Below are 27,404 nucleotides of genomic sequence, written 5' to 3' on the forward strand. Positions count from 1 at the left end.
TCCGTCTCCGAGCCTACTTCTTCGGCAAGGACTCTTCCACCCCCACCGATGACCCCTTCTCCCGTCTTCAACCCTCCTCTTCTTCATGGACACCCCGCTCTGGTCTTCTGCCTGCTCTGGATCTCTTTATCGCTAATTGCCGACGGGACATCAACCGTCTCGACTTCACCGCACCTTGTCCCCATTCCAACCTCACTCCTTCCAAACGCTCTGCTCTCCACTCCCTCAGCACTAATCCTAACCTTATTATTAAACCCGCCGATAAGGGGGGTGCTGTTGTAGTCTGGCGTACTGACTTCTACCTTGCCGAGGCACAGCGACAACTCACAGAGACCTCCTCTTATTTACCCCTCGATCATGACCCCACTAAGGAGCACCAGGCCATTGTCTCCCACACTATCACCGACTTTATCCGCTCAGGGGATCTCCCATCCACTGCTACCAACCTTATAGTTCCCACATCCCGCACTTCCCGTTTCTACCTCCTACCCAAGATCCACAAACCTGCCTGTCCTGGCCAACCTATTGTCTCAGCTTGCTCCTGCCCCACCGAACTCGTTTCTGTATACCTCGACCCTGTTTTATCACCCCTTGTTCAATCCCTTCCGACCTATGTTCGTGACACTTCTCATGCTCTTAAACTTTTCGATGATTTTAAGTTCCCTGGCCCCCACCGCTTTATTTTCACCATGGATGTCCAGTCCTTATATACTTCCATCCCCCATCAGGAAGGTCTCAAAGCTCTACGCTTCTTTTTGGATTCCAGACCTAATCAGTTCCCCTCTACCACCACTCTGCTCCGTCTAGCAGAATTAGTCCTTACTCTTAATAATTTCTCCTTTGACTCCTCCCACTTCCTCCAAACTAAAGGTGTAGCTATGGGCACCCGTATGAGTCCTAGCTATGCCTGCCTTTTTATTGGGTTTGTGGAACAATCTATGTTCCGTGCCTATTCTGGTATCTGTCCCCCACTTTTCCTTCGCTACATCGACGACTGCATTGGCGCTGCTTCCTGCACGCATGCAGAACTCGTTGACTTTATTAACTTTGCCTCCAACTTTCACCCTGCCCTCAAGTTTACCTGGTCCATTTCCGACACCTCCCTCCCCTTTCTAGATCTTTCTGTCTCTGTCTCTGGAGACAGCTTATCCACTGATGTCTACTATAAGCCTACTGACTCTCATAGCTATCTGGATTATTCCTCTTCTCACCCTGTCTCTTGCAAAAATGCCATCCCCCTTCTCCTTTTAAATCTTCTCCTTTTTATTAAATAAGTATACAAAAAGGTAAGCCATATAGGCACTAATACACTGTTAGAATATAATAAAATTACAGGAGATATTAATACAAAAAAAATGATACAATGTAATTTAAACATAACATACTAAGGTAACATAATAGTATACTAATTTTTATATATAAATATCAATAGAGAAAAAGAAAAAAAACACCAAAAAAACCCACCGTGCAACTAACTAAAAGCAAAGCAATGGGCTAACTTGGAACCAAGCAGAGTTAAAAAAAACTTAAAATCACGTCCTCAATCCCGACCTCCATTAAAAACAGTAAAAAAAAACAAGAAGGGTATATAAATATGGAGCAAAAAAAAGAGGAGAAAAAAAAAATTACATTAAATGAAAATATTGAATAAAAGATCTCCAGGTCTATTCAAATTTAAGTGAGGAATCATAAAGATCGCTTCTAATTTTCTCCAAATTCAAGCATAATATTGTCTGAGAAAACCAAAAAATAGGTAGTTGGAGCATTAAGCTCTTTCCAATGTTGTAAGATACACCTTTTCGCCATTAAAGTAAGAAATGCAATCATTCTACGGGCTGAAGGAGAAAGATTACTGGAAATTTTAGGTAGTCCAAAGATAGCAGTAATAGGGTGAGGAGAGATATCTATATTCAATACCTTGGAGATAATATTAAAAATGTCTCTCCAAAAAGTTTCCAGAGTAGGACAAGACCAAACCATATGAGTTAAAGAGGCTATCTGCCCCGGACATCGATCACAAAAAGGATTAATATGAGAATAAAAGCGAGCTAATTTATCTTTGGACATATGTGCTCTATGAACAACAGATAGAGGAAGTATTGACTAATTGTAAAATCTGCCCCCAGTCATCCACGGAAATGATAGACCCCAATTCCTGTTCCCAATCTACCCTAATCTTATCAAATGGAGCTTTCCTAAGTTTCATAATAATATTATAAATCATAGCCGATGCACCTTTCTGACATGGATTAAGGTTAATTATAGTATCTAAAATGTATTTAGGAGGAAGCATAGGAAAAGAAGAAAGTATAGTACTTAGGAAATTTCTAACTTGTACATACCTAAAAAAATGTATTCTTGATAAACTATATTTATTAGATAATTGTTCAAAAGACATAAGGGAACCATCTAAAAATAAATCCAAAAACCTTGAAATACCCTTAGTCTTCCAAATTTGAAAAGCACGATCCGTAAAAGAGGGAGGAAAAAAATGTTACCTAAAATAGGAATCGCTAGCCCAAATTGGTTAAGATCAAAAAATTTTCTGAATTGGAACCAAATACGTAAGGTATATTTAACTATCGGGTTAGATACCTGTTTGAGGCGTTTCAAATCAAAAGGAAGAGAAGAACCTAAAATAGAGCCAAGTGTATAGCCCTGAACAGATTGTAATTCCAATGCTACCCATTTAGGAATAGATAGTATATCCTGGTCAGGTAACCAAAATTTTATATGTCGAATATTAATTGCCCAATAATAGAATCTAAAGTTAGGTAATGCTAAACCTCCATCTCTCTTAGCTTTCTGTAAACGTATTTTACCCAGCCTCGGGTTTTTATTTTGCCAAATAAATGAAGAAATTTTTGAGTCAACTTTATCAAAAAAAGATTTTGGGACAAAGATTGGTAATGCCTGAAATATATATAGAAATTTTGGCAAAAAAAACATCTTAACTGCATTAATACGACCAATCAAAGTTAAATATAAAGGAAACCATTTAGATGAAAGTTGAATAATATGATCAATTAAGGGTAAAAAGTTAATCTTAAATAAATCTTTGTATTTACAAGTAATTCTAATCCCAAGATATGAAAAATAATTATTAATCAATTTAAATGGAAAGTTATGATATAAGGGAAGTTGTTTATTAATCGGGAAAAGTTCACTCTTACTAAGATTTAATTTATAACCTGAAAAGAGACTAAATTGTGCTAATAACTCTAAAACAGCAGGGATGGATTTTTGAGGATTAGAAATATATAAAAGTAAGTCATCAGCATAAGTGATATTTTATGGGACTTTAAGCCCCGAGTTATCCCAGTAATATTTGGAGATTCTCGAATGGCAATTGCAAGAGGTTCTAATGCAATATCAAATAATAAAGGACTAAGAGGACAACCTTGTCGAGTACCTCGAAAAAGAGGGAAAAAAGGTGAGCTTAGAGAGTTAGTACGGACCGAGGCCACAGGAGAATGATATAACAGTTTGATCCAGGATATAAATTTCCAGCTAAAATTAAACATTTCAAGCACCTTAAATAAGTAAGGCCATTCTACTCTATCAAAAGCTTTCTCAGCATCTAAAGAGATAACACATTCAGGAACATTTTGTGAGGGGGTATAAACAATATTTAACAGTGTGCGAATGTTATAAAAAGAGTAACGACCTTTAATAAAACCCGTTTGGTCTTCCGAAATAATAAAAGGAAGTACTTTTTCTAATCTGTTTGCTAATAACTTAGAAAACATTTTAGAATCAACATTTAATAAAGATATTGGTCTATAAGATGCACATTGAGCAGGATCTTTATCCTTCTTTAATATTAGAGAAATTGACGCTCTATTGAAAGATTCGGAAAGTTTACCAAGTTTTAATGAAGCCTCAAAAACCCTACAGAGCCAAGGGATTAATGAAGGTGCAAAACATTTATAAAATTCTACGGTAAACCCATCAGGGCCAGGAGCTTTCCCCAAATTCATAGAGGAAATAACATTCTTAATCTCATCAGTGGTAATGGGAGTATCTAGCATAGAAGACATATCCTGTGAAATCTCAGGGAAATCTAGGTTATCTAAAAAATCATTCATATATTTGGAGTCTCGAGGAGACTCTGATTGATATAAGGAAGAATAAAAATCACAGAAGGTTTGATTAATCCCCGCATGATCAAGTATCAGTCAGTCATTTTGGTTATAAATCTGATTAATTTGAGATTTAGCATAATTAGACTTCAATTGATTAGCCAGCAGTTTGCCAATTTTGTCACTGTGTACGTAAAATTCACTTCGTTTTCTTTAATTGGTTTACAATCGAGGATGAAAGTAATAAACTGTGTTCCATTTGAAGTTCAGTTCTTTGTTTATATAACTCCTCAGAGGGAGCTGTAACATATTTCTTATCAATTTCCTTAATCTTGTCCACAATTACCAACTCCTCCTGCTTCAGCTTCTTCCTGAAAGCAGCAGAATACAAGATAATCTGACCACAAATATAAGCTTTAAAAGTATCCCAAAGAATGTTCACAGAAATATCCTCTGTATAGTTGATTGTAAAAAAAAAGATCAATCTGTTCATTCATAAAGTTAACAAAGTCTGAGTCCTGAAGCAACAGCGAATTAAAACACCATTGTCTATTATTTTGCGTATTGGCCTGAATTTTAATAGAAAGCTTAAGTGGAGCATGATCCGAAATGGTTATAGAGTCATAATCACATTTAATCACTGAAGAAATAAGACGAGAGTCAATAAAGAAATAATCAATTCTTGAATAGGAATGGTGAACATGTGGAAAAAAAAGAAAAATCTTTTTCCTGAGGATGCAAAAAACGCCAAATGTCCGTCGACCCAGAATCAGAGAGGAATGAATTAATCAAAGTTGCAGATTTATTAGGTAAGGTCCGTAGAGGAGCCGAACGGTCCAAAGCTGGAGATAAACAGGTATTAAGATCTCCGCCCCAGATCAATGAAAACTCATTCAAATTCAGGAACTGATTAAATAATGATTTATAAAATTCCGGACAGTCCATATTAGGAGCATAAACATTAACCAAAACTACCTTTCTATTAAATAGTAGACCACTAACCAGTAGAAATCTACCATTCGGATCAGAAATAATATCATGTTGTATAAAAGTAACTGAGGAGTCTATAAAAATAGAGACGCCTCGAATCTTAGCATTGGAGTTCGAATGAAACTGGAGTTCGAATGAAACTGTAGTCCCTTCCAGAATTTAAAAAAACGTAGTCTGTCCTCCCTCCGCACATGGGTCTCTTGTAAAAACGCCATCCCCTTCTCGCAATTCCTCCGTCTCCGCCGCATCTGCTCTCAGGATGAGGCTTTTCATTCTAGGACGAGGGAGATGTCTTCCTTTTTTAAAGAAAGGGGCTTCCCTTCCTCCACTATCAACTCTGCTCTTAAACGCATCTCCCCCATTTCACGTACATCTGCTCTCACTCCATCCTCCTGCCACCCCACTAGGAATAGGGTTCCCCTGGTCCTCACCTACCACCCCACCAGCCTCCGGGTCCAACATATTATTCTCCGTAACTTCCGCCACCTCCAACGGGATCCCACCACTAAGCACATCTTTCCCTCCCCCCATCTCTCTGCATTCCACAGGGATCACTCCCTACGCAACTCCCTTGTCCATTCGTCCCCCCCATCCCTCCCCACTGATCTCCCTCCTGGCACTTATCCGTGTAAGCGGAACAAGTGCTACACATGCCCTTACACTTCCTCCCTTACCACCATTCAGGGCCCCAAACAGTCCTTCCAGGTGAGGCAACACTTCACCTGTGAGTTGACTGGGGTGATATACTGCGTCCAGTGCTCCCGATGTGGCCTTTTATATATTGGCGAGACCCGATGCAGACTGGGAGACCGCTTTGCTGAACATCTACGCTCTGTCCGCCAGAGAAAGCAGGATCTCCCAGTGGCCACACATTTTAATTCCACATCCCATTCCCATTCTGACATGTCTATCCACTGCCTCCTCTACTGTAAAGATGAAGCCACACTCAGGTTGGAGGAACAACACCTTATATTCCGTCTGGGTAGCCTCCAACCTGATGGCATGAACATCGACTTCTCTAACTTCCGCTAAGGCCCCACCTCCCCCTCGTACCCCATCTGTTACTTATTTTTATGCACACATTCTTTCTCTCACTCTCCTTTTTCTCCCTCTGTCCCTCTGAATATACCTCTTGCCCATCCTCTGGGTCCCCCCCCCCGTCTTTCTTCCCGGACCTCCTGTCCCATGATCCTCTCGTATCCCCTTTTGCCTATCACCTGTCCAGCTCTTGGTTCTATCCCTCCCCCTCCTGTCTTCTCCTATCATTTTGGATCTCCCCCTCCCCCTCCAACTTTTAAATCCCTTACTCACTCTTCCTTCAGTTAGTCCTGACTAAGGGTCTCGGCCTGAAACGTCGACTGCACCTCTTCCTATAGATGCTGACTGGCCTGCTGCGTTCACCAGCAACTTTGATGTGTGTTGTTAGAAGGAATTCGAGGCTAGGAAAGCCCATAGGAAAAGGCAATTTGAAGAAAGAGAAGCAAATACAAGATCACAATACAATTAGTTTCAGTGTAATTATGAAGAAGGATAGGACTGGACCGAGGATTGAGATTTTTGATTGGAGAAAGGCTAACTTTGAGGACATGCAAAAGGATTTAGAAGGAGTGGATTGGGAAAATTTGTTTTATGGGAAGGATGTAACAGAGAAATGGAGGTCATTTAAAGGTAAAATTTTGAGGGTTCAGAATCTTTATGTTCCTGTTAGATTGAAAGGAAAGGTTAAAAGTTTGAGAAAGCCATGGTTTTCAAGAGATATTAGAAATTTGGTTCAGAAAAAGAGAGGGATCATCAATAAATATAGGCAGCTTGGAGTTAGTGAAGTACACGAGGAATATAAAGAATGTAAAAAGAATCTTAAGAAAGAAATTAGAAAAGCTAAAAGAAAATATGAGGCTGCTTTGGCAAGTAAGGTGAAAATAAACCCAAAGGGTTTCTACAGTTATGTTAGTGGCAAAAGGATAGTGAGGGATAAAATTGGTCCCTTGGAGAATCAGAGTGGACGGCTATGTGCGCAGCCAAAAGAGATGGGGGAGATTTTGAACAATTTTTTTTCTTCGGTATTCACTAAGGAGAAGGATACTGAATTGTGTAAGGTAAAGGAAACAAGTAGGGTAGTTATGGAAAGTATGACAGTTAAAGAAGAGGAAGTACTGGCACTTTTAAGGAATATAAAAGTGGATAAGTCTCCGGGTCCCGACAAGATATTCCCTAGGACCTTGAGGGAAGTTAGTGTAGAAATAGCAGGGGCTCTGACAGAAATATTTCAAATGTCATTAGAAACGGGGATGGTGCCAGAGGATTGGCGTATTGCTCATGTGGTTCCATTGTTTAAAAAGGGTTCTAAGAGTAAACCTGGCAATTATCGGCCTGAGTTTGACGTCACTGGTGGGTAAATTGATGGAGAGTATTCTTAGAGATGGCATATATAATTATCTGGATAGACAGGGTCTGATTAGGAACCGTCAACATGGATTTGTGCGTGGAAGGTCATGTTTGACAAATCTTATTGAATTTTTTGATGAGGTTACTAAGAAAGTTGACAAGGGTAAAATGGTGGATGTGGTCTATATGGATTTCAGTAAGGTCTTTGACAAGATTCCACACAGAAGGTTAGTTAGGAAGGTTCAATCGTTAGGCATTAATATGGAAGTAGTAAAATGGATTCAGCAGTGGCTAGATGGGAGACGCCAGAGAGTAGTGGTGGATAACTGTGCAAACACGAGGAATTCTGCAGACGCTGGAAATTCAAGCAACACACATCAAAGTTGCTGGTGAACGCAGCAGGCCAGGCAGCATCTCTAGGAAGAGGTACAGTCGACGTTTCAGGCCGAGACCCTTCGTCAGGATAACTGTATGTCAGATTGGTGGACGGTGTGCCTCAGGGATCTGTACTGGGTCCAATGTTGTTTGTAATATATATTACTAATCTGCATGATGGTGTGGTAAATTGGATTAGTAAGTATGCAGATGATACTAAGATAGGTGGAGTTGTGGATGATGAGGTAGGTTTTCAAAACTTGCAGAGAGATTTAGGACAGTTAGAAGAGTGGGGTACAAGATGGCAGATGGAGCTTAATGCTGAAAAATGTGAGGTGCCACATTTTGGTAGAACTAATCAAAATAGGAGATACATGGTAAATGGTAGGGCATTAAAGCATGCTGTAGAACAGAGGGATCTAGGAATAATGGTGCATTATTCTCTGAAGATGGAATCTCATGTGGATAGGGTGGTGAAGAAAGCTTTTGGTTTGCTGGCCTTTATTAATCAGAGCATTGAGTACAGGAGATGGGATGTAATGTTGAGTTTGTATAAGGCATTGGTAAGGCCAATTCTGGAGTATTGTGTATAGTTCTGGTCACCAAATAGGAAAGATGTCAATAAAATTGATAGAGTACAGAGCAGGTTTACTAAAATGTTGCCCAGGTTTCATCTCCTGAGTTACAGAGAAAGGTTGAACAAGTTAGGTCTTTATTCTTTGGAACATAGAAGGTTAAGGGAGGACCTGATAGAGGTGTTTAAAATTATGAGAGGGATTGATAGAGTTGACGTGGTTAGACTTTTTCCATTGAGAGTGGGGAAGATTCAAACAAGAGGACATGGGTTGAGAGTTAGAGGACAAAAGTTTAGGGGTATCATGAGGGGAAACTTCTTTACTCAGAGAGTGGTAGCTGTGTGGAATGAGCTTCCAGCAGAAGTGGTTGAGGTAGGTTCTATATTGTCGTTTAAAGTTAAATTGGATAGCTATATGGACAGGAAAGGAACGGAGGGTTATGGGCTGACTGCAGGTCGGTGGGACTAGGATAGGGTAAGAGTTCGGCATGGACTAGAAGGGCCGAGATGGCCTGTTTCCGTGCTGTAATTGTTATATGGTTATAAATAATAGGAGGGAGTTTGAGCTACAGATGGAGAAATTAAAGTCCGAGAATCAGTTCTCTGGTTCTAGGAAACAATTTATTCCTAGTTAAGAGGTTATTTTGGCTCCTCCATTTAGTGAAGCAGAAGTGGACAAATATTTCCAACATTTTGAAACTGTTGTTCTGAGTTTAGAGTGGTTGAAAGAGAAATGGCCAGTGATGTTACAAAGTGTAATTAGAGGCAAGGCACAAGATGTTTATACAGCTTTAACTGCTGAGCAAGCACTTGATTATGCTATTGTGAAGCAGCATATATTGAAAGCATATGAACTGGTTCCAGAAGCTTATGGAGAAAGATCCAGAAATTTGAAGAACTCTGTGGAAAAAACTTACGTGGAATTTGCCTATGAGAAATCTGTGTGTTTTGAGAGATGGGTTTCCTCTAAAAATGTGAATGGAGAGTATAATAAATTAAAAGAGTTGATTTTACTGGAGGAATTCAAAAGGAGCATTCCTGTTAAAGAGAGGACATACTTAAATGAAAGGGACACTGCTACATTGCAAGAGTCTGCTAAATTAGCTGATGAGTATGCTTTAATTGATAAGAGTAAATTTTCTCCAGGTAGAACTTTTAAAAGGAAAAATAGCAGAGATTCAAGGTAAACCAGAAATTAAATCTGAAGTTAGTGAGAAAGGTAAGGATGAAGGGAGACATGTGAAGGAAAGACATTTTGGTGCTATTTGTAATTATTCTAAGAAACCTGGACATGTAATAGCTAACTGATTTAGATTGAAGAAGAAAGAGAAGGAAGCAGTCCCAGATGCTTGTGTGCAGCATATTGAAACACCTGTAAATCCACAGAGTTCGACAAATATTAATGAAGCTTTGTCAGAGTCTGACCAAGTTAAGAGGGGATATGATCATTTTATAACCGAAGGATTTGTATCCTTGAAAGAGGGATCCAATCCAGTACCAATAAGAATCCTTAGAGATACTGGAGCTTCTCAATCACTAATGCTAGACAGTGCTCTAAAGTTTAGTGATGAGTCTGACATTGCTGAGGTAAACTATATAAGAGGAGCTGGGAGTGCCCTTATGCCGGTACACTTGCATAGAGTAAATTTAAGGTCAGGGTTAGTTACAAGGGCTTGTTAAAGTAGGACTACAACCCAGTTTACCCGTGAATGATGTTTCCCTTTTGTTAGGGAATTACTTAGCAGATGGACAGGTTTTTCCTGAAGTGCATTGGACAATAAAGCCTATTTTTGAGGAACCACAGAGGGATTCTAACACAGATTCTTCATCTGTTGTAACCCAAGCTATGGCTAAAAAGATTGATGTACAGGATGAGGTTGTTACCCATGGTTGTTCAACTCGGGATTCAAATTTTGAGGATGTGTCAGAAACTTTCTTACCTTCATTATTTGATCAAGATTATTGTAGTAAGTCTGACCATGAAGATTTGTCTTTATCTCGGAAGGAGATGAGTAGAGCAGAGCAGAGTAGAGATCCTGAGATTATCAAATTAAAGGAACAAGCTCTTCCAGATAGTGAAATTGAGAAGGTGCCAGTAGGATATTATTTTGAAAAGGGGGTATTAATGAGGAAGTGGAGATCACTTACAATTCCTGCTAGTGAGGAATGGGAAGTTAATCACCAGGTAGTAGTTCCTAAAGTTTATTGCAATGAGATTTTAACTATGGCTCATAGTATGCCTTTGAGTGGTCATCTAGGTGTAAAGAAAACTGTGAACAAGGTTTTTAAACATTTTACTGGCCTAGTTTAAGAAAAGATGTAGCGACATTTTGCAGGACATGTCATACGTGTCAAGTTGTGGGTAAACCTGATCAAGTTACTCCAGTGGCCCCACTGCAACCAATTCCAGCATTTGGTGAGCCGTTTTCCAAAATTATTATAGATTGTGTAGTCCCATTTCCAAAACCTAAAACTGGACATCAATATTTGCTGACCATCATGTGCACAGCATCTAGGTTTCCAGAGGCAATACCTCTTAGGAATATAACAGCCAAAACTGTGACAAAGGCTCTTATAAAATTCTTAACTTATTTTGGGTTGCCTAAGGAACTACAATCTGATCAAGGTAGTAATTTTATGTCTGGATTGTTTCAGCAGATAGTTTATAAACTGGGAGCAAAACAGATTACCTCATCTGCATATCATCCAGAATCACAAGGAGCCTTGGAGAGATTCCATTCTACCCTTAAAACTATGATTAGGACGTATTGTGTGGAAAATGAAAAGGACTGGGCTGAAGGCGTATATTTACTACTTTTTGCAGCACGGGAGGCAGTGCAGGAATCATTAAGTTTTAGCCCTTTTGAACTTGTGTTTGGGCATAGAGTTCGAGGACCTTTGGCCTTGTTGAAATAACAGTGGATTAATAAAGAGGTACATACTAATTTGCTGAATTATGTTTTGAAATTTAAAGAAAGATTACATAAAGCTTGTAGCTTAGCCGAGGAAAATTTAAAATCCACTCAGGAGAAAATGAAAATTTGGTACGATAAGGAAGCTAGAATGAGGTCATTTAAGCCTGGAGATAAGGTGTTAGTTCTTTTCCCAGTGCAAACGAATCCATTACAAGCTAAATTTCATGGTCCTTATGAGATTAAATCTAAAGTAAATGATGCGGATTACGTGATTCAAAACCCCAGATCGAAGAAAGGCAACACAGCTGTGTCATATAAATATGATAAAACTGTATTATGAGGAACAGGCTGCTACTATGACTGTTGTGGTCAATAATAATGAGTTTGATCCCATGGGGAACTTAATGGATGATTCACCTGAAACTCATTTTAAACCCAACATTATTTCTGCCAGATTACCAAACTCCACAATTCTGGAGAATACTGATGAGAAATTAGCTCATTTACAGCCAGAGCAGAGAGAGCAGATGAAACAGTTAATTTTTAAATACAGGGATTTATTTCCAGACGTTCCTAAAAGAACCACAGTAGTTTCACATGATGTAGATGTTGGAGAGGCAAAACCCATAAGACCACAACCATATCGGATGAACAGGGAAAAATGTGAACTTGCTGAACAAGAAATTAAGTATATGTTAGAGAATAATATTATTAGACCTTCTAATTTTAATTGGAGTTCACTGTGTATTATGGTGCCTAAGCCAGACAATAGTATTAGGTTTTGTACAGACTACAGGAAGGTGAATGTTGTGACAAAAACTGATGCATATCCAATCCCTAGGGTAGATGATTGTGTGGATAAAATTGGACAAGCAAAGTTTCTTACAAAGATTGATTTGTTAAAAGGTTATTAGTGTTCCATTGACGGATAGATGTAGAGAGATTTCTGCATTTGTAACCCCATCTGGGTTATATGAATATAATGTTCTTCTATTTGGGATGAAGAATGCACGAGGTACTTTCCAGCGGATGATTAGTAGTGTGATTCACGGGTTAAAAGATACAGATGTCTATATTGATGATTTACTTACAGGAAATAATACTTGGAAAGCACGTATTACTGCAGTGGAGAAACTATTTGAAAGACTTTCAAAAGCTAACCTATTAACTTAGCTAAAAGCGAACTTGGTCATGCCACGGTGACCTACCTTGGTTATGTTGTGGGTGAAGGAAAATTAGCTCCTGTTCAGGCAAAAGTTCAGGCAATTTTAGAAGTACCCATTCCAACTGGTAAGAAAACTCTCAGAAGATTCTTGGGTATGGTAGGGTATTACCGAAAATTTTGAATTTTGCAAACATTGCTCTTCCATTAACTAACCTCTTGAGGAAAGATGAAAAGTTTGTTTGGACAGAGCCTTGTCAAGAGGCTTTTGATAAATTGAAAACTATACTACGTAGTCAACCTGTGCTCAAATCCCCTGACTTCGAAAAACCATTTTCATTAGCTGTCGATGCTAGTGATGAAGCAGCAGGAGCAGTGTTACTTCAAAGGGATGAGGGTGATGAAGTTGATCATCCGGTAGCTTACCTTTCTAAGAAATTTAATGCCCATCAAAAAAATTATTCAACTACAGAAAAGGAATTATTATCTCTTGTTTTGGCTTTAAAACATTCTGAAGTGTATGTTGGTACTACTCAGAAACCACTCATAGTTTTCACCGACCATAATCTGTTAGTGTTTTTGAGTAAGATGAAAAACAAAAATAGAAGATTACTAAATTGGAGTTTGATGTTACAGGAGTATAATATTTTGATAACTCATATTAAAGGTAAAGATAATGTGATCGCTGATTGTTTATCTAGCTGTTAAATGTATAATGTAATTTTTTTATATGGAGTGGTATTTTAACATTTGTAACACTCCTACTGTATATTAGTTTGCAAGATGCTGTATGATAATACTATGTATATTGTGTACATTGTAAATTTTATACATTTGTATTTTTTTTTGTAAATAGTTAATTGTTAAAATTTTGCTCCTAAAAGACCAAAATAATTTTTTTTTTGGAGGGAGGTGTTACATACCTCATGGATGTCTTGTGACTGTCTTATGACCATGATGTAATTGAGCAGCTGATAAGCATGATGTAATGGTCTTGTGGAGGTCACCTGATGTAATTTTCCTGCCGATGTGAGGTCACGTGATGACATGTTCACCTGGTGACGCAGTTAGTTTCATTTTAGATCGTCAGTCAGTTACTCCGTTATGCTGCGTATTCATCTTATGACGCAGTTCTGTTTTAAAGTGGAGTTCTACTTTCTATTGTAAGTAGCATTGGAGAGTGAAGACCTTACCAAAGTACAGGAATTCGCCGAGTCGAGTAAAGCTGATATCGTTTGGCGGTTTTGGAGAGGATTGAACTTTATTGAATCTTCGTTCAAGAAAAAGTGACCTGCAACTGAGATATCCCTTGCTAAAGTAGGAAGGATAGTGCAGTGTCTATTCTCCAGAGGAAAAGGTCAGTTCCTTTAAACCATTTTATTTCTGTCGTTGTGAATCCTGTGAACAAGGTAGGTTCCGGTTGGGATCAACAATAACGTGACGTCTTTGAGGAATTCTTTACTTCAGGAAAGTCTCTCCTGATTGACTATATTAATCTCTTGGACTTTCGAATTTACTATTCTAAGAACTGTGTTCAAATTTACCACTTTAAGAACTGTTTTCGCATTTACCCTTTTAAGAACTGATACAGAGTTACCTTATAGCAGTTAACTTCCAGTTAAGTTAGTCGTTTAAATACATTTCGCTATTTTTAGCAGAGTTTAATAAATGTTTGTTTGTTTTTATAAAACCTGTCTCAATTCTATATTCATTGTTGCCGGTCACGTGACACCTGAAAAGGTCAACACGGCTTTGTAAGGAAAATCATGTTGATCAATTTATAGCTTTTGAAAATGTCACAGCCCAAGGATACAGTGTAGGCTATATGGGACTGAATTGCGGTGAAATTTCATTCTCCTAAGAATGGTGAACCTGTGTAATTCATACCACAGACAGCAGATAAGGCCATATTATTAAATATATTCAAGGATTATCGTGCTAATGGCTAAAGAGATCAAAAGAGATGTAAAGAAAGCTGGATCATGGTAATGAGTTCAGATAATCCAAATAGTCTTTTCCTACTCATAATTTCAGCGTTTAAACAGAGGAGAAGGCTCAAAGGCCAAATGAATGTTCATGTTTGCAGAACCAAGATCATGATGGCTGCTCATTCTTCACCTCTACCATTCAGGTGCACCCTTTAGGTAAGTCTATTAGCAAACTCTCAGTTTGTAGAATTTTCATAACTTCAGAGGTTATAATTTAGAGCTCCACTTCAGCACTTCACCATGCTATCATCGTGAAGCTGCCATGCTTGGAAAACTATTAACACTGAGCCGTAGGTACCCAGCCCATTTTCTTCTATAATAAGTATTTTAACCTACTTTTGACTTGTAGCTCTTCTATAAATCAGTTATCTTGGGTTGGTGGGGAGGAGCAATGTGTGAACTAAGTGCTTTCATATGCCTGTGACAATGAGGTAAGTGCATGGAATTATGGAACAGTGCTAACTAGGTGAGGCCTATAAAGCCAATGCTGAAGACGCACAGGATCTACAAAAACCTTAGGCTATGGCACATGCTGTTAAAAATATGGGGAAAGTTTCCAGAAAGAAAAGAAATATAAATAAAATGACAACCATATACTTTAAACATAGCAGAAGTATAGTACATGTTGCTAACTGCCATCATCTGAGTGAACCAATTCTAATGTGGACAACAACAGAAATTATATCTTTAAAAGAATTGATTTACTCCAGGTTTTCACAAGAGAGTGACATTTTAATAATTTTGTCCCCATGCCCCGTTTATCATTCCCTTTGAGTATAAGCACATTTAAAATGCTATCAAGAACATTTGGTAGAATCCATGAAGTTGGGAGATAGCTGTTGGTTAGGAGACAATAGATAAAAAATATGAGTAAATGATAGGGAAAGTTGTGCCGTGTACTCAGGGATCTCTACAAAGACCTAGGTTATTCAATATATTTATAAATAATTTAATAACTTCATATCCAAGTTGCAACTCCAGACTCAAATGGCTATCTCAACCACCCCTCCCATCTGTTTCCTGCAAGGACTCTATTCTATTCTCCCAGCTACTCTGGCTCTTTTCTATCTATTCTGATAATGACACCTTCTATACCGGTGGTTCCGAAGTGTTACCCCTTACTATGGTTTCTCCTCCAGAAATGTTGACAGGATTCTCAACCACATCAGTGATAATTCTTGCACTTCTGGTGTCAACCCCCTCCCACCCCCACCCCCCCAGAGCAAGAAAAGACTTCTACCTTCCATTCCACTAACCTATACATTCGGTGAATCATCCTCTACATCACCCAGTGAAATACCACCAAACACATTTTCACCTCCCTTCCCTTTTCAGCATCTCTGAAGATCCATCGAGCCATTCCATCTGAAACTTCCACTCTTCCATTTTCACCAACACTGATTTCCCTTCTTAAGGCACTTTCCTATCAACTGCAAGACATGCAACACCTATCCTTTAACATCTCCCCCCCCCCACCCCCAATCATCCAAGACACAATTATCCTTTCCAGGTGAAGCAGCAATCACTTGCGTGTATTCCCATTTAGTGCACTGCATTCAATGCTCGTGATGAGATCTGTCACATTGGATAAACCAAACACATATTGACTGACAGCTTTGCAAAATGCATCCACTCAGTCTGTTTTCAGCTGCCTTCGCTTTAATTCTCCATCCCACTCCCAAACTGAGTTGTCACTTTAGCATCTTATATTGCTCCAATAAAACTCAAAATCAAAGAGCATTTCAGCTCTGCAATGAGCTCATCATTCCCAGGCACAACACTGAATTTAATAATTTTCGATCCTGCTTTTTTCAAATTTGTGCAGCACTATTATTCAAGGTTATCAACTTATAAAGTTAACTTATTTTTCTCTTTCCACTGACATGCTGCATAATTCCAGTATTCTATTTTATTTTAAAGTTTCAAAGACTTCGCTGTTACGGATCTCATAGTTCTGGCATCCATGTTGTATTATATTCTCTCCTCTTTCTAGTTACATCTCTCCAGACAGCAACTGCAATTAATGAGCTATCTCCACCTTCTTTCAACTGACATTTAAATGTTTTCTTTTCAATCCGATCCTGTTTTCCCAAAGTGAAACAAATAAGAAAAGCAAACTCTTAAACAAAATCTACCATAAGAAACACAAGTAAGATTGCTGGAGGAACTCAGCAGGTCAGACAACATCTATGGAAATGAATAAACAATCCTGAAGAAAGGTCTCCACCTGAAATGTGAACTGTTCTTTCATTTCCATAGATGCTGCCTGACCAGCTGAGTTCCTCCAGCATTTTGCGCATGTTGCTCTGGGTTTCCAGCATCTGCAGAATCTCTTGTGTCTGCCATATAGATTAGATTAGAAACAGATTAGCCATTAGCAAATACACAGGTACATGCCAAAACATAAAGGGGATTTGGAATTGAGCATCAGTTCGAAAGGCAAAGACAACAGTCAGTTAAAGTGTTTTCCGTTAAAATGATGTGAAGAATTGATATCTCAAACAGATATCAATTAAGGCTGCATTTAAAAAGCTAATTGCTAAATTACTTCTAGAAAATATCCACAAGCATCACAAAGAACTTGAATTATATCCTGACATCATTCACAAGGGAATCCTAGATGCACACAGCAAAGATTTTTTAAAATTAGTATGAAAAGGGAATATTCACAAATTTATGGTTGACATTATACAACAACTATTATAAATAGAGAAAGCCTGGCTGGACTGCAAAAAGGTATAGAGGATAACAGATTTTAAAAGAACATAAAATCTTAAGTAACCACAAGATCCAAGAACTGTACCTGCTTAACTTGTAAACATCATTATGATTAAATCTGAGATTTGACAAAAAAGCTGATGTTGGAATGAACAAATATTCTATAACAAATATGTGAATGGATAGCCAAAGTTCCAAATAAATAAAATTAATAAATACATAAATATTAACAGGAGATAAAAAAAACTCTTCTTCTTAGACAGTTCCTTAGAATCAAGTGCTTACTTGTGAAGTCCAAGGACGCATATAAGGTCAGTCAGAGAACTGCAGCAGCTTTTAAATGTGGGACAGATCTAGTGTTCCAATTAACACCACCCCACAGAACGCTAGTTCAGTATATCATTCTTGATCCTTCAATCCAAGCACTTGCAGATACATTCCCCTCTGTACTCTGAAGAAAGGAATCTGTGCTCTGCAATGTCAGGAAAAATACTAACTCTCCCCAGTGGTGCCTTCACAGAAGTGATTTAGCCGTGGCTTAGAAGCATAGAAAACCTACAGCACAGTACAGGCCCTTCAGACCACAAAGCTGTGCCGAACATGTCCCTACCTTAGAACTACCTAGGCTTACCCATAGCCCTCTATTTTTCTAAGCTCCATGTAGCCATCCAGGAGTCCCTTAAAAGACCCTATCATTTCTGCCTTCACCACTGTCGTCGGCAGCCCATTCCACGCACTCCCTGCGTAAAAAAGACATCTCCTCTGTACCTACTTGCAAGTACCTTAAAACTATGCCCTCTCGTGCTAGCCACTTCAGCCCTGGGAAAAAGCCTCTGACTACCTACACGATCAATGCCTCTCATTATCTTATACACCTCCGTCAGGTCACCTCTCTTCCTCCTTCGCTTCAAGGAGAAAAGGCCGAGTTCACTCAATCTATTCTCATTAGGCATGCTCCCCAATCCAGGCAACATCCTTGTAAATCTCCTCTGCGCCCTTTCTATGGTTTTCATGTCCTTCCTGTAGTGAGGCAGAATTGAGCACAGTACTCCAAGTGCAGTCTGACTAGGGTCCTATATAGCTACAACGTTACCTCTCGGCTCTTAAACTCAGTCCCACGATTGATGAACGCCAATGCACCGTATGCCTTCTTAACCACAGAGTCAACCTGTGCAGCAGCTTTGAGTATCCTATGGACTCAGACCACATGACCCCTCTGATCATCCACACTGCCAAGAGTCTTACCATTAATAATATATTCTGCCATTATATTTGACCTACCAAAATGAACCACCTCACACTTATCTGGGTTGAACTCCATCTGCCACTTCTCAGCCCAGTTTTGCATCCTCTCAATATCCCGCTGTAACCACTGACAGCCCTTCACTCTATCCACAACACCGCCAACCTTTATGTCATCAGCAAATTTACTCACCCATCCCTCCACTTCCTCATCCAGGTCATTTATAAAAATCATGAAGAGAACGGGTCCCAGAACAGATTCCTGAGGCACACCACTGGTCACCGGCCTCCATGCAGAATATGACCTGTCTACAACCACTCTTTGCCTTCTGTGGGCAAACCAGTTCTGAATCCACAAGGCAATGTCTCCTTGGATCCCATGCCTCCTTACTTTCTCAATAAACCTTGCATGGGGTACCTTATCAAATGCCTTGCCAAAATCCATTTACACTACATCTAAGGCTCTACCTTTATCAATGTGTTTAGTCACATCCTCAAAAAATTCAATCAGGCTCATAAGGCACGACCTGCCTTTGACAAAGACATGCTGACTATTCCTAATCATATTATACCTCTCCAAATGATCATAAATCCTGCCTCTCAGGATCTTTTCCACTTACCAACCATTGAAGTAAGACTCACTGGTCTATAATTTCCTGCGCTATCCCTACTCCCTTTCTTGAATAAGGGAACAACATCCGCAACCCTCCAATCCTTTGGAACTTCTCCCATCCTCATTGATGATGCAAAGATCATCACCAGAGGCTCGGCAATCTCCTCCCTTGCTTCCCACGGGAGCCTGGGGTACATCCCGTCCAATCCCGGTGACTTATCCTTGATGCCTTCCAAAAGCTCCAGCACATCCTCTTCCTTAATATCTACATGCTCAAGCTTTTCAGTCTGCTGCAAGTCATCCCTACAATCGCCAAGATCATTTTCCCTAGTGAATACTGAAGCAAAGTATTCATTAAGTACCTCTGCTATCTCCTCCGGTTCCATACACACTTTTCCACTGTCACACTTGATTGGTCCTATTCTCTCATGTCTTATCCTCTTGCTCTTCACATACTTGTAGAATGCCTTGGGGTTTTCCTTAATCCTGTCCATCAAGGCCTTCTCATGGTCCCTTCTGGCTCTCCAAATTTCATTCTAAGCTCCTTCCTGCTAGCCTTATGATCTTCTAGATCTCGATCATTACCTAGATTTTTGAACCTTTCGTAAGCTCTTCTTTTCTTCTTGACTAGATTTACAACTGCCTTTGTACACCACGGTTCCGGTACCCTACCATCCTTTCCCTGTTTCATTAGAACGTATTACGCGGAACCTCATACAAATATCCCCTGAACATTTGCCACATTTCTTCCGTACGTTTCCCTGAGAACATCTGTTTCCAATTTATGCTTCCAAGTTCCTGTCTGATAGTCTCATATTTCCCCTTACTCCAAGTAAACGTTTCCCTAACAACACACATCAAAGTTGCTGGTGAACGCAGCAGGCCAGGCAGCATCTCTAGGAACAGGTACAGTCGACGTTTCAGGCCAAGACTCTTCGTCAGGACTAACGTTTCCCTGACTTCTCTGTTCCTATCCCTCTCCAATACTATGGTAAAGGAGATAGAATTGTGATCACTATCTCCAAAATGCTCTCCCACTGAGAGACCTGACACCTGACCAGGTTCATTTCCCAATACCAGATCAAGTACAGCCTCTCCTCTTGTAGGCTTATCTACATATTGTGTCAAGAAAAATCTGAACCCCTCACTCTAGGGAGATGCCAATCAATATTTGGGAAATTAAAATCTCCCACCATAACAACCCTGTTATTATTACTCCTTTCCAGAATCTGTCTCCCTATCTGCTCCTCGATGTCCCTGTTACTATTGGGTGGTCAATAAAAAACACCCAGTAGATTTATTGACCCCTTCCTATTCCTAACTCCCACCCACAGAGACTCTGTAGACAACCCCTCCACGACTTCCTCCTTTTCTGTAGCCGTGACACTATCTCTGATCAACAGTGCCACGCCCCACCTCTTCTGCCTCCCTCCCTGTCCTTTCTGAAACATCTAAAGCCTGGCACTTGAAGTAGCCATTCCTGTCCCTGTACCATTCAAGTCTCTGTGATGGCCACAACGTCATAGCTCCAAGTGCTGATCCACACTCTAAGCTCATCCGCTTTGTTCACAATACTCCTCGCATTAAAAGACACATCTCAAACCATCTGTCTGAGTGCATCCCTTCTCTATCACCTGTTTATCCTCCTTTTCGTACTGTCTCCAATCTTTCTCTATCTGTGAGCCAACCTCTCTTTCCTCCGTCACTTCAGTTTGGTTCCCACCTCCCAGCAATTCTAGTTTAAACTCTCCCCAATAGCCTTTGCAAACCTCCCCGCCAGGATATTGGTCCCCCTCAGATTCAAGTGCAACCCATCCTTTTTGTACAGGTCACACCTGTCCCAGAAGAGGTCCCAATGATCCAGAAATCTGAATCACTGTCCCCTGCTTCCAATCTCTCAGCCACGCATTTATTCTCCACCTCATTCTATCCCTCTACTCACTGTCACGTGAAGTTAGTTTTGAGAGATGGTTTTGGGCTACCTGGAGCAGGTAGCCTGGCTATTCAGCATCCACACATGGACCTCAGGGCTTTGACCAGGCTGGCATGGCAAATACTAAGGTACTCCATATATTGAAAAGCCAGCCTGAGCGTACCATCACTCTAACGATGTCCCAAGATCTGAGATTTCTCAATGGTCACTTGCCATTGAGCTTGTTTCCACAGACAACTCTGAAATGCAGAAAGCTTTATAGATGAATGAAGATAAAACTAGACAATAGCTTCCATCAGATCTTGTCCATATATAAATCAGCCACTACCTATCCGAAACAATGGCCCAGAATTACTGTGCTGTCCAGAGTGAAACATGGAGCTCTACTTCAAAGCAGTGACTAGCCACACCGCTTGCTGCGGCTCGAGCAATACCACAGCACAAAGGCAGCTGCAGGTGCTTTATTGCAGTGGGAACACTAGCAGAGGGCAGAAATCTGTACCAGATGCCAGCACCCAGATCCCTAGCACAGCAGCAGTGAGGGCACTTTACACCATGTTCCCAGCACAGATGTTTAATCGATATCAGGATGCTGTAATTTACCTTCTTGCGCTGATTTGTGAGCACTCTTGCTCCCAGAAATGCATCCCAACACTAAACAAGTTATCAGTCTATAACATCCCAAATCAAAACAGAAAAAGACAATAAACCAACTACTACAGTCCATAATATCCTAATGTGGACACTAAACCCAGAGAAAAAAAGGCAATTTGAATTTACAAAGATATAGGAAAATCAGAATGGATCTATTAGAGATAAGTGTGTATGAATAAACTGATTTGGACTCATTGATGAAACCAGAGATTCCACGGTACAATAATTATATGCATCTCTAAATGTCCTGTACAGTACATAAAATATTGCCAAGCAAAATTAAAGCAATTAAATTGACAGTGGTAGCATAGAAATTTAAAAATATCAAAGATAAGGTAGTTATCCTGATGAGTTGCAGTGCAAGAGGGGGACAAAATCGATAAGGGCTACAGTTACAGGACTGAAGGCATTATACAGGTGGCCCCCGTTTTCCGAACGTTCGCTTTACGACACCTCGCTGTTACGAAAGACCTACATTAGTTACCTGTTTTCGCTACAGAAGGTGTTTTCGCTGTTATGAAAAAAAGGCAGCACGCGCCTGAACAGCCAAGCTCCTCCCCCGGAACTGCATTCTAGCCGGCATTGCTTAAACACATGCCTATGAGCAGCCATTAGCAAGCTGAGTTCTAAGGTATCGGAAAAGCCTAAAAGAGCTCGTAAGGGTGTTACACTTAGTGTAAAACTAGACATAATTAAGTGTTTCGATCATGGTGAACGAAGTAAGGACATTGTCCGCGTGTTGAACTTGCCTGCGTCCACCATTCGCACTATTTATACACAGAGAGAAAGAATTTTGAAAGCTGCCGATGTTACTATTGGTTCTGCTCGTAGCAAAATGGTCTCTCTTAGTCGGCATCCAATAATGGATAAAATGGAAAGTCTATTGCTTGAGTGGATTGATGGGTGTACAAAGTGTGGAGTTCCGTTAAGTTTTCTTATACTTGAGGAGAAATCAGTCAGTCTTTTTAATAAGCTGAAACAGAAAGCACTGGACGGTGGTGATGAAAGTGTTGCGAAAGTGGAATTTAAAGATAGTCATGGGTGGTTTGATCGGTTTCTGAGGTGAGGGCAGCTTCATAGTTTAAGCAGTGGTCCCCAACCTCTGGGCCGCAGATCGATACATTGCTGCAAAGAATGCAGGGGTGCAGCGGTAGTCGGAACGCACCCAGCACATCTTTAAGAAAAAAGCTGAAATAAACAAGCTAATTAATTAGGTGCCACCTGGCACGTAAATGTCAGCCCAGATCAGAGGCGATTGCTGCTTGCGTCAGGTGGTTATTCGTATAAGCAAGTGTTTAACTGTGACGAAACTGCAATTTATTGGAGACTTCCCAATTCATGTAAGTGAAACTACACTGTACATACATTATTTCTACTTTATACAGGCTGTGTATTTTTGTGTGTTACTTGGTATGATTTGTCAGCTTCATAGTTTAAAGGTTACTTTACCGGAGAGAGTGTTTCTGCTGTGAGCGCTTGCACCATGTTTCTGCCCAGAGTGCTTCTGCGAGATTTTGGCTGCGCTAGACAGTGCTGCGGAAAAGTATTTTGTACTTTATATAGGCTGTGTATTTATCATATCATTCCTGCTTTTACTATATGTTACTGTTATTTTAGGTTTTATGTGTTGCAGGTTTCCCCCGCCATCCGAGGGTACAGCGTTCCTATGAAATGGTTCGTAAGCCAGAATGTCGTAAAGTGAAGAAGCAATTACCATTTATTTATATAGGAAAAATTTGTGAGCGTTCGCAGACCCAAAAAATAACCTACTAAATCATGTCAAATAACACCTAATTAATTAGTTTGTTTATTTTGGCTTTTTTCTTAAAGATGTATTGGGTGCATCCCGGCTACCACTGCATTCTCCACAGCAATGTATCAGTCTGCAGCCCGGGGGTTGGGGTGGTGGGACACTGGGGTGTCATCTCATCATTGTCTGTTTCCATCAGGGCAGGCAGGTCATCTTCTTCTATGTCTGCCTGCCTTGATGTCGAAGGTTGAGGTTCATCGTCTGCTGTGGCTGATGTGGAAGGCCTGTGAAGAACAACAGTATGCTTGACTGCTTAGCCGCGCACATTTTTAGATCATACAGTTCTTTGTAAGCACTCAAACCATCCTGCAAATATGCCCTAAACCTACGTACCCTTTCAAAATTAAAGTCATACTTTTCTGCAATCATTGCAGCGAAAATCTCACGCAGTTGCTTCACATTCAGTTCCTGGACAACTTCATTCGCTACTGCATTCGGTTTCAATTGTTATCCTTTCCTCTTCCAATTGCATCAGCTCTTCTTCTATCAGTTCTTGGTCAAGGAGTGCCAAAATCTCTTCAACATCATCTTCGTCAACTTCCACAAGCCAAACTTTGTCCTTACTTCGTTCACCACAATCAAAATGCTTAATTATGTCTAGTTTTATGCCAAGTGTAACACCCTCACGAGCTCTTTCAGGCTTTTCCCATACCTTAGAACTCATCTTGCTAATGGCTGCTCACAAGCACGTGTTTAAGCAATGCTGGCTAGAATGTGGGATGGATGTAAGATTTAAATGAATTCTAATGTGTTTGCTACAAAATTGACTAAAGATACTTACTCATCTACTGTTAGTACTTAATCAAGAAGGGCAAGGAAGCAGGTCACGGGGATATCAATACATACCTGAAGGCTCCAAGACACAGAACTCAATTAGGAATTATATTGCCAGCATTTTAATTATCGCTAATTGTAAATCTCTGGACTCCAAATCTAATAGAACCATAGGGTTAACTTCACTCACGAGGGCCTCTCACACAACTTTCTCAGGGACAGTCAGGGATAAACAACAAACTCCAGCAATGCCCAGATCCCAAAATAAATACAAAGTAAGTTATTAAGTGGAATCAGCCTAAATAGGAAGGAAGCATGGACAGGACAGGCAGAACAACATCCTTCTCGGGAATTATTTTTTCTATGAAAAACTAGCAGCTCCATCGGGACAACTTTGATGGAGATCAAGAAGGCAACTGCTGGAAGCACTTCAGTCTGATTAAGGGTCTCGGCCGAAACGTCGACTGTTTGTCCATGTCCACAGATGCTGCCCGAGTTCTACCTACGTTTTGTGTTTATTACTCTGGACTTCCAGCATCTGCAGAATAGCTTGTCTTGGAAACAATCAACAGGTCAGGCAGCATCATATTATCTATTTTTAAATCTTTTGAGATGCTACCTAACCTGCCGATTGTTTCCAATGGTTTCTGCTTTTATTTCCGATTTCCTGCAGTCATTTGATTTTCAGCGTCTATTTCCAAGTCCGCAGCCCTAATGTCCGAAGCGACACTCCAGCCCCACTCACCCTGATGATCTCCTTCAGCTCGGGCGCCAGGTTCAGCAACAACAAGTAGTGAGCGAACGCCGTGCCGAAGTCTCCGCTCTCTAGGTAATCCTGGGCGCTCTGCAACGAGCGGTAAACCAGGCGCACCCGCCCTCGGCTGCCGCTGCCGCTGCCGGCACGTCGCCCGGACCTGCGAGCCGACATGAGGACGGACAACGGTCCGAGGAACTGACCGGGAACCCACGGATTCCGGCCCGGGGGCACAATTACGGAAGCGCAGCACAGATACCGCGCCGGGGAAAATGTGGTGCTGTAGAACAGTTCCACCCAACATCTCTCGCCAACCACTCTGCTCTCCCCGTCATTTTACACTTTACCTTTAATCTTCTTGTCACTCCTGAACCTCACGCTCCTAACTCACCTCGACCTTCGACCCACCCCCACAACTTCTCTCCTTCCCCCACCATCACAACTTCTCCCTTCTCCCATTCCCTCACACCTCTCAGTTCACTCCAACCTCTCATCCCCACAACTTCTCCCCCTCCCAACACACTCTTACAATCCCTCCACTGCCCCGCCTCACCCTCAAGCTCAACCCCTCCCGCCATCTCACTACCTCCCAGTCCCCACTTCCCCCACCTCCTCCCCTCACTACCATAACTACCCCAATCCACACAATTTCTCCCTCTTCCTCCTCACTACCCTACTCCACTCCCTCCCCTTCCCCGCCTCCCCCTCCACCACCCACGCTTCGCCTCACCTTCCCCTACCCCACTCCCTCACCCCCCTCCCCTTTCTTCCCCCTCGCCCCTGCTCCCCCACCCCCTCCCTCTTCTTCCTCCCTTTCCTGCTCTCTCCTTCCCAACCCACTTCTCCAGACCCTACCCTCCACCACCTCCCCTCCCCAATCCCCCTCCCTTTCCTAACATTCCCTCCCCTCCCCTCTCCCCGCTCTCCTCCCCTCCCTCTCCCCTTTCCCCTCCCTCTCCCCTTTCCCCTCCCTCTCCCCTTTCCCCTCCCTCTCCCCTTTCCCCTCCCCCTCCCTCTTTCTCCCTCCCTCTTTCCCCCTCCCTCTTTCCCCCTCCCTCTTTCCCCCTCCCTCTTTCCCCCTCCCTCTTTCCCCCTCCCTCTTTCCCCCTCCCTCTTTCCCCCTCCCCTTTCCCTTCCCTGTCACCCCCTCCCATTCTCCTCATCCTGCCTCCCACTCCCACCACCCCTTTCCTTTTCTACCAACCACAAAAGCTTTCCCTGATAAGTTCCCCGACTTCTGTTCCTTTCTCCAGAATTTTTTTCTCTCTCGGTCCTGCTCCAATCTTCTCACTCACTCTTTCTCCATCCTGCTTTTTGCTATATAAGATATCGAACTGCAGAATTCATCTTTCTTGCATTCATAGTATTTCATAATGTCAGGAATTGAAGATATTGTATTTATAGTTCAGTGGACTTCTTGAACAATGCACCTTTCAGTGTTCAAGACTGTCTGCCTCCTTTAATATTTCCACATTTGTGTCTGCCCTCCATGTTCTATTGCTACACACTCTCGCTGAGTATCTTCTGAATTCTCACAATCTTCCCTTTCCCTTAATCCACGTCACCTGTATTCGTGCACTGGACTTGCCCTCTCTAACAATATAAAACTTGAGGAGCACACCCTTTTTATCGGATAACTGAGACTGTAAACATTCCAATAACTCTGAGTAACAATTCGGTTTTTCAGCTCTCCACAATTATATTGACTTTGCAATAGTTGGAGATACACCCTTCTCCTGTGGAATGAAGCTGAGGCAATGATAACGTGCTCAGGCATAAAGTCTGGGTGAGTCAAGTAGTTCTTTTTTTAAATACAAGCCTAACAACTGAGTTAAGGCAATCCAGGCACTTATTCCAAACTACTTTCTTTGCCTTAAACCTATTAAATATGTAATTGAGACTGATGTAACTATTGTAAATATATTATCAGCAACGTACACAAAAATACTGGAAGAACTCAGCAGCTTCTGTGGAGGGGAATAAACAGTAGATATTTCAGACCAAGACTCAGGTCTCAACCTGGCCTACTGAGTTCCTTCAGAATTTTGTGTATATTGCTCAAGACTTCCAGCATCTGCAGAATCACTTGTGTAAATAGATCAATGATTTTTTTTATATAGGCATCTGTTAGTCTCGTGAGACCATGGATTTACGCCTTGGAAGGTTTCCAGCCCTCAGGCCTGGACAAGGTTGTATAGAAGACCGGCAGTTGTCCATGCTGCTAGTCTCCCCTCTTCACGCCACCGATGTTGTCCAAGGGAAGGGCACTAGGGCCAATACAGCTTGGCACTGGTGTCGTCGCAGAGCAATGTGTGGTTAAGTGCCTTGCTCAAGGACACAACTCGCTGCCTCAGCTGAGGCTCGAACTAGCGACCTTCATATCACCAGACCGACGCCTTAACCAGTAATTAATGATTATTTTTGAGAAGGTGTTT

At 41.0% G+C, this 27,404-nt stretch overlaps 1 protein-coding gene across 2 annotated transcripts in view; it reads right to left on the reverse strand.

Moving 5' to 3' along the window:
* prmt9 (protein arginine methyltransferase 9) overlaps positions 1-25,198 on the reverse strand; it is an 83,862-nt gene extending 58,664 nt beyond the window's left edge. For both annotated transcript variants that reach the window (XR_011885757.1, XM_072256038.1), the window contains exon 1: positions 24,961-25,198. Coding sequence is in view for 1 of the 2 variants with exons in the window: in XM_072256038.1 (XP_072112139.1) it covers positions 24,961-25,143 (183 nt within the window). In the remaining variant the exon portion in view is untranslated. The remainder of the gene's footprint in view (positions 1-24,960) is intronic.
* Positions 25,199-27,404: the final 2,206 nt, after the last annotated feature.

This window comes from Mobula birostris, chromosome 4 (genome assembly GCF_030028105.1).
Source record: "Mobula birostris isolate sMobBir1 chromosome 4, sMobBir1.hap1, whole genome shotgun sequence".
Taxonomy (NCBI): domain Eukaryota; kingdom Metazoa; phylum Chordata; class Chondrichthyes; order Myliobatiformes; family Myliobatidae; genus Mobula; species Mobula birostris.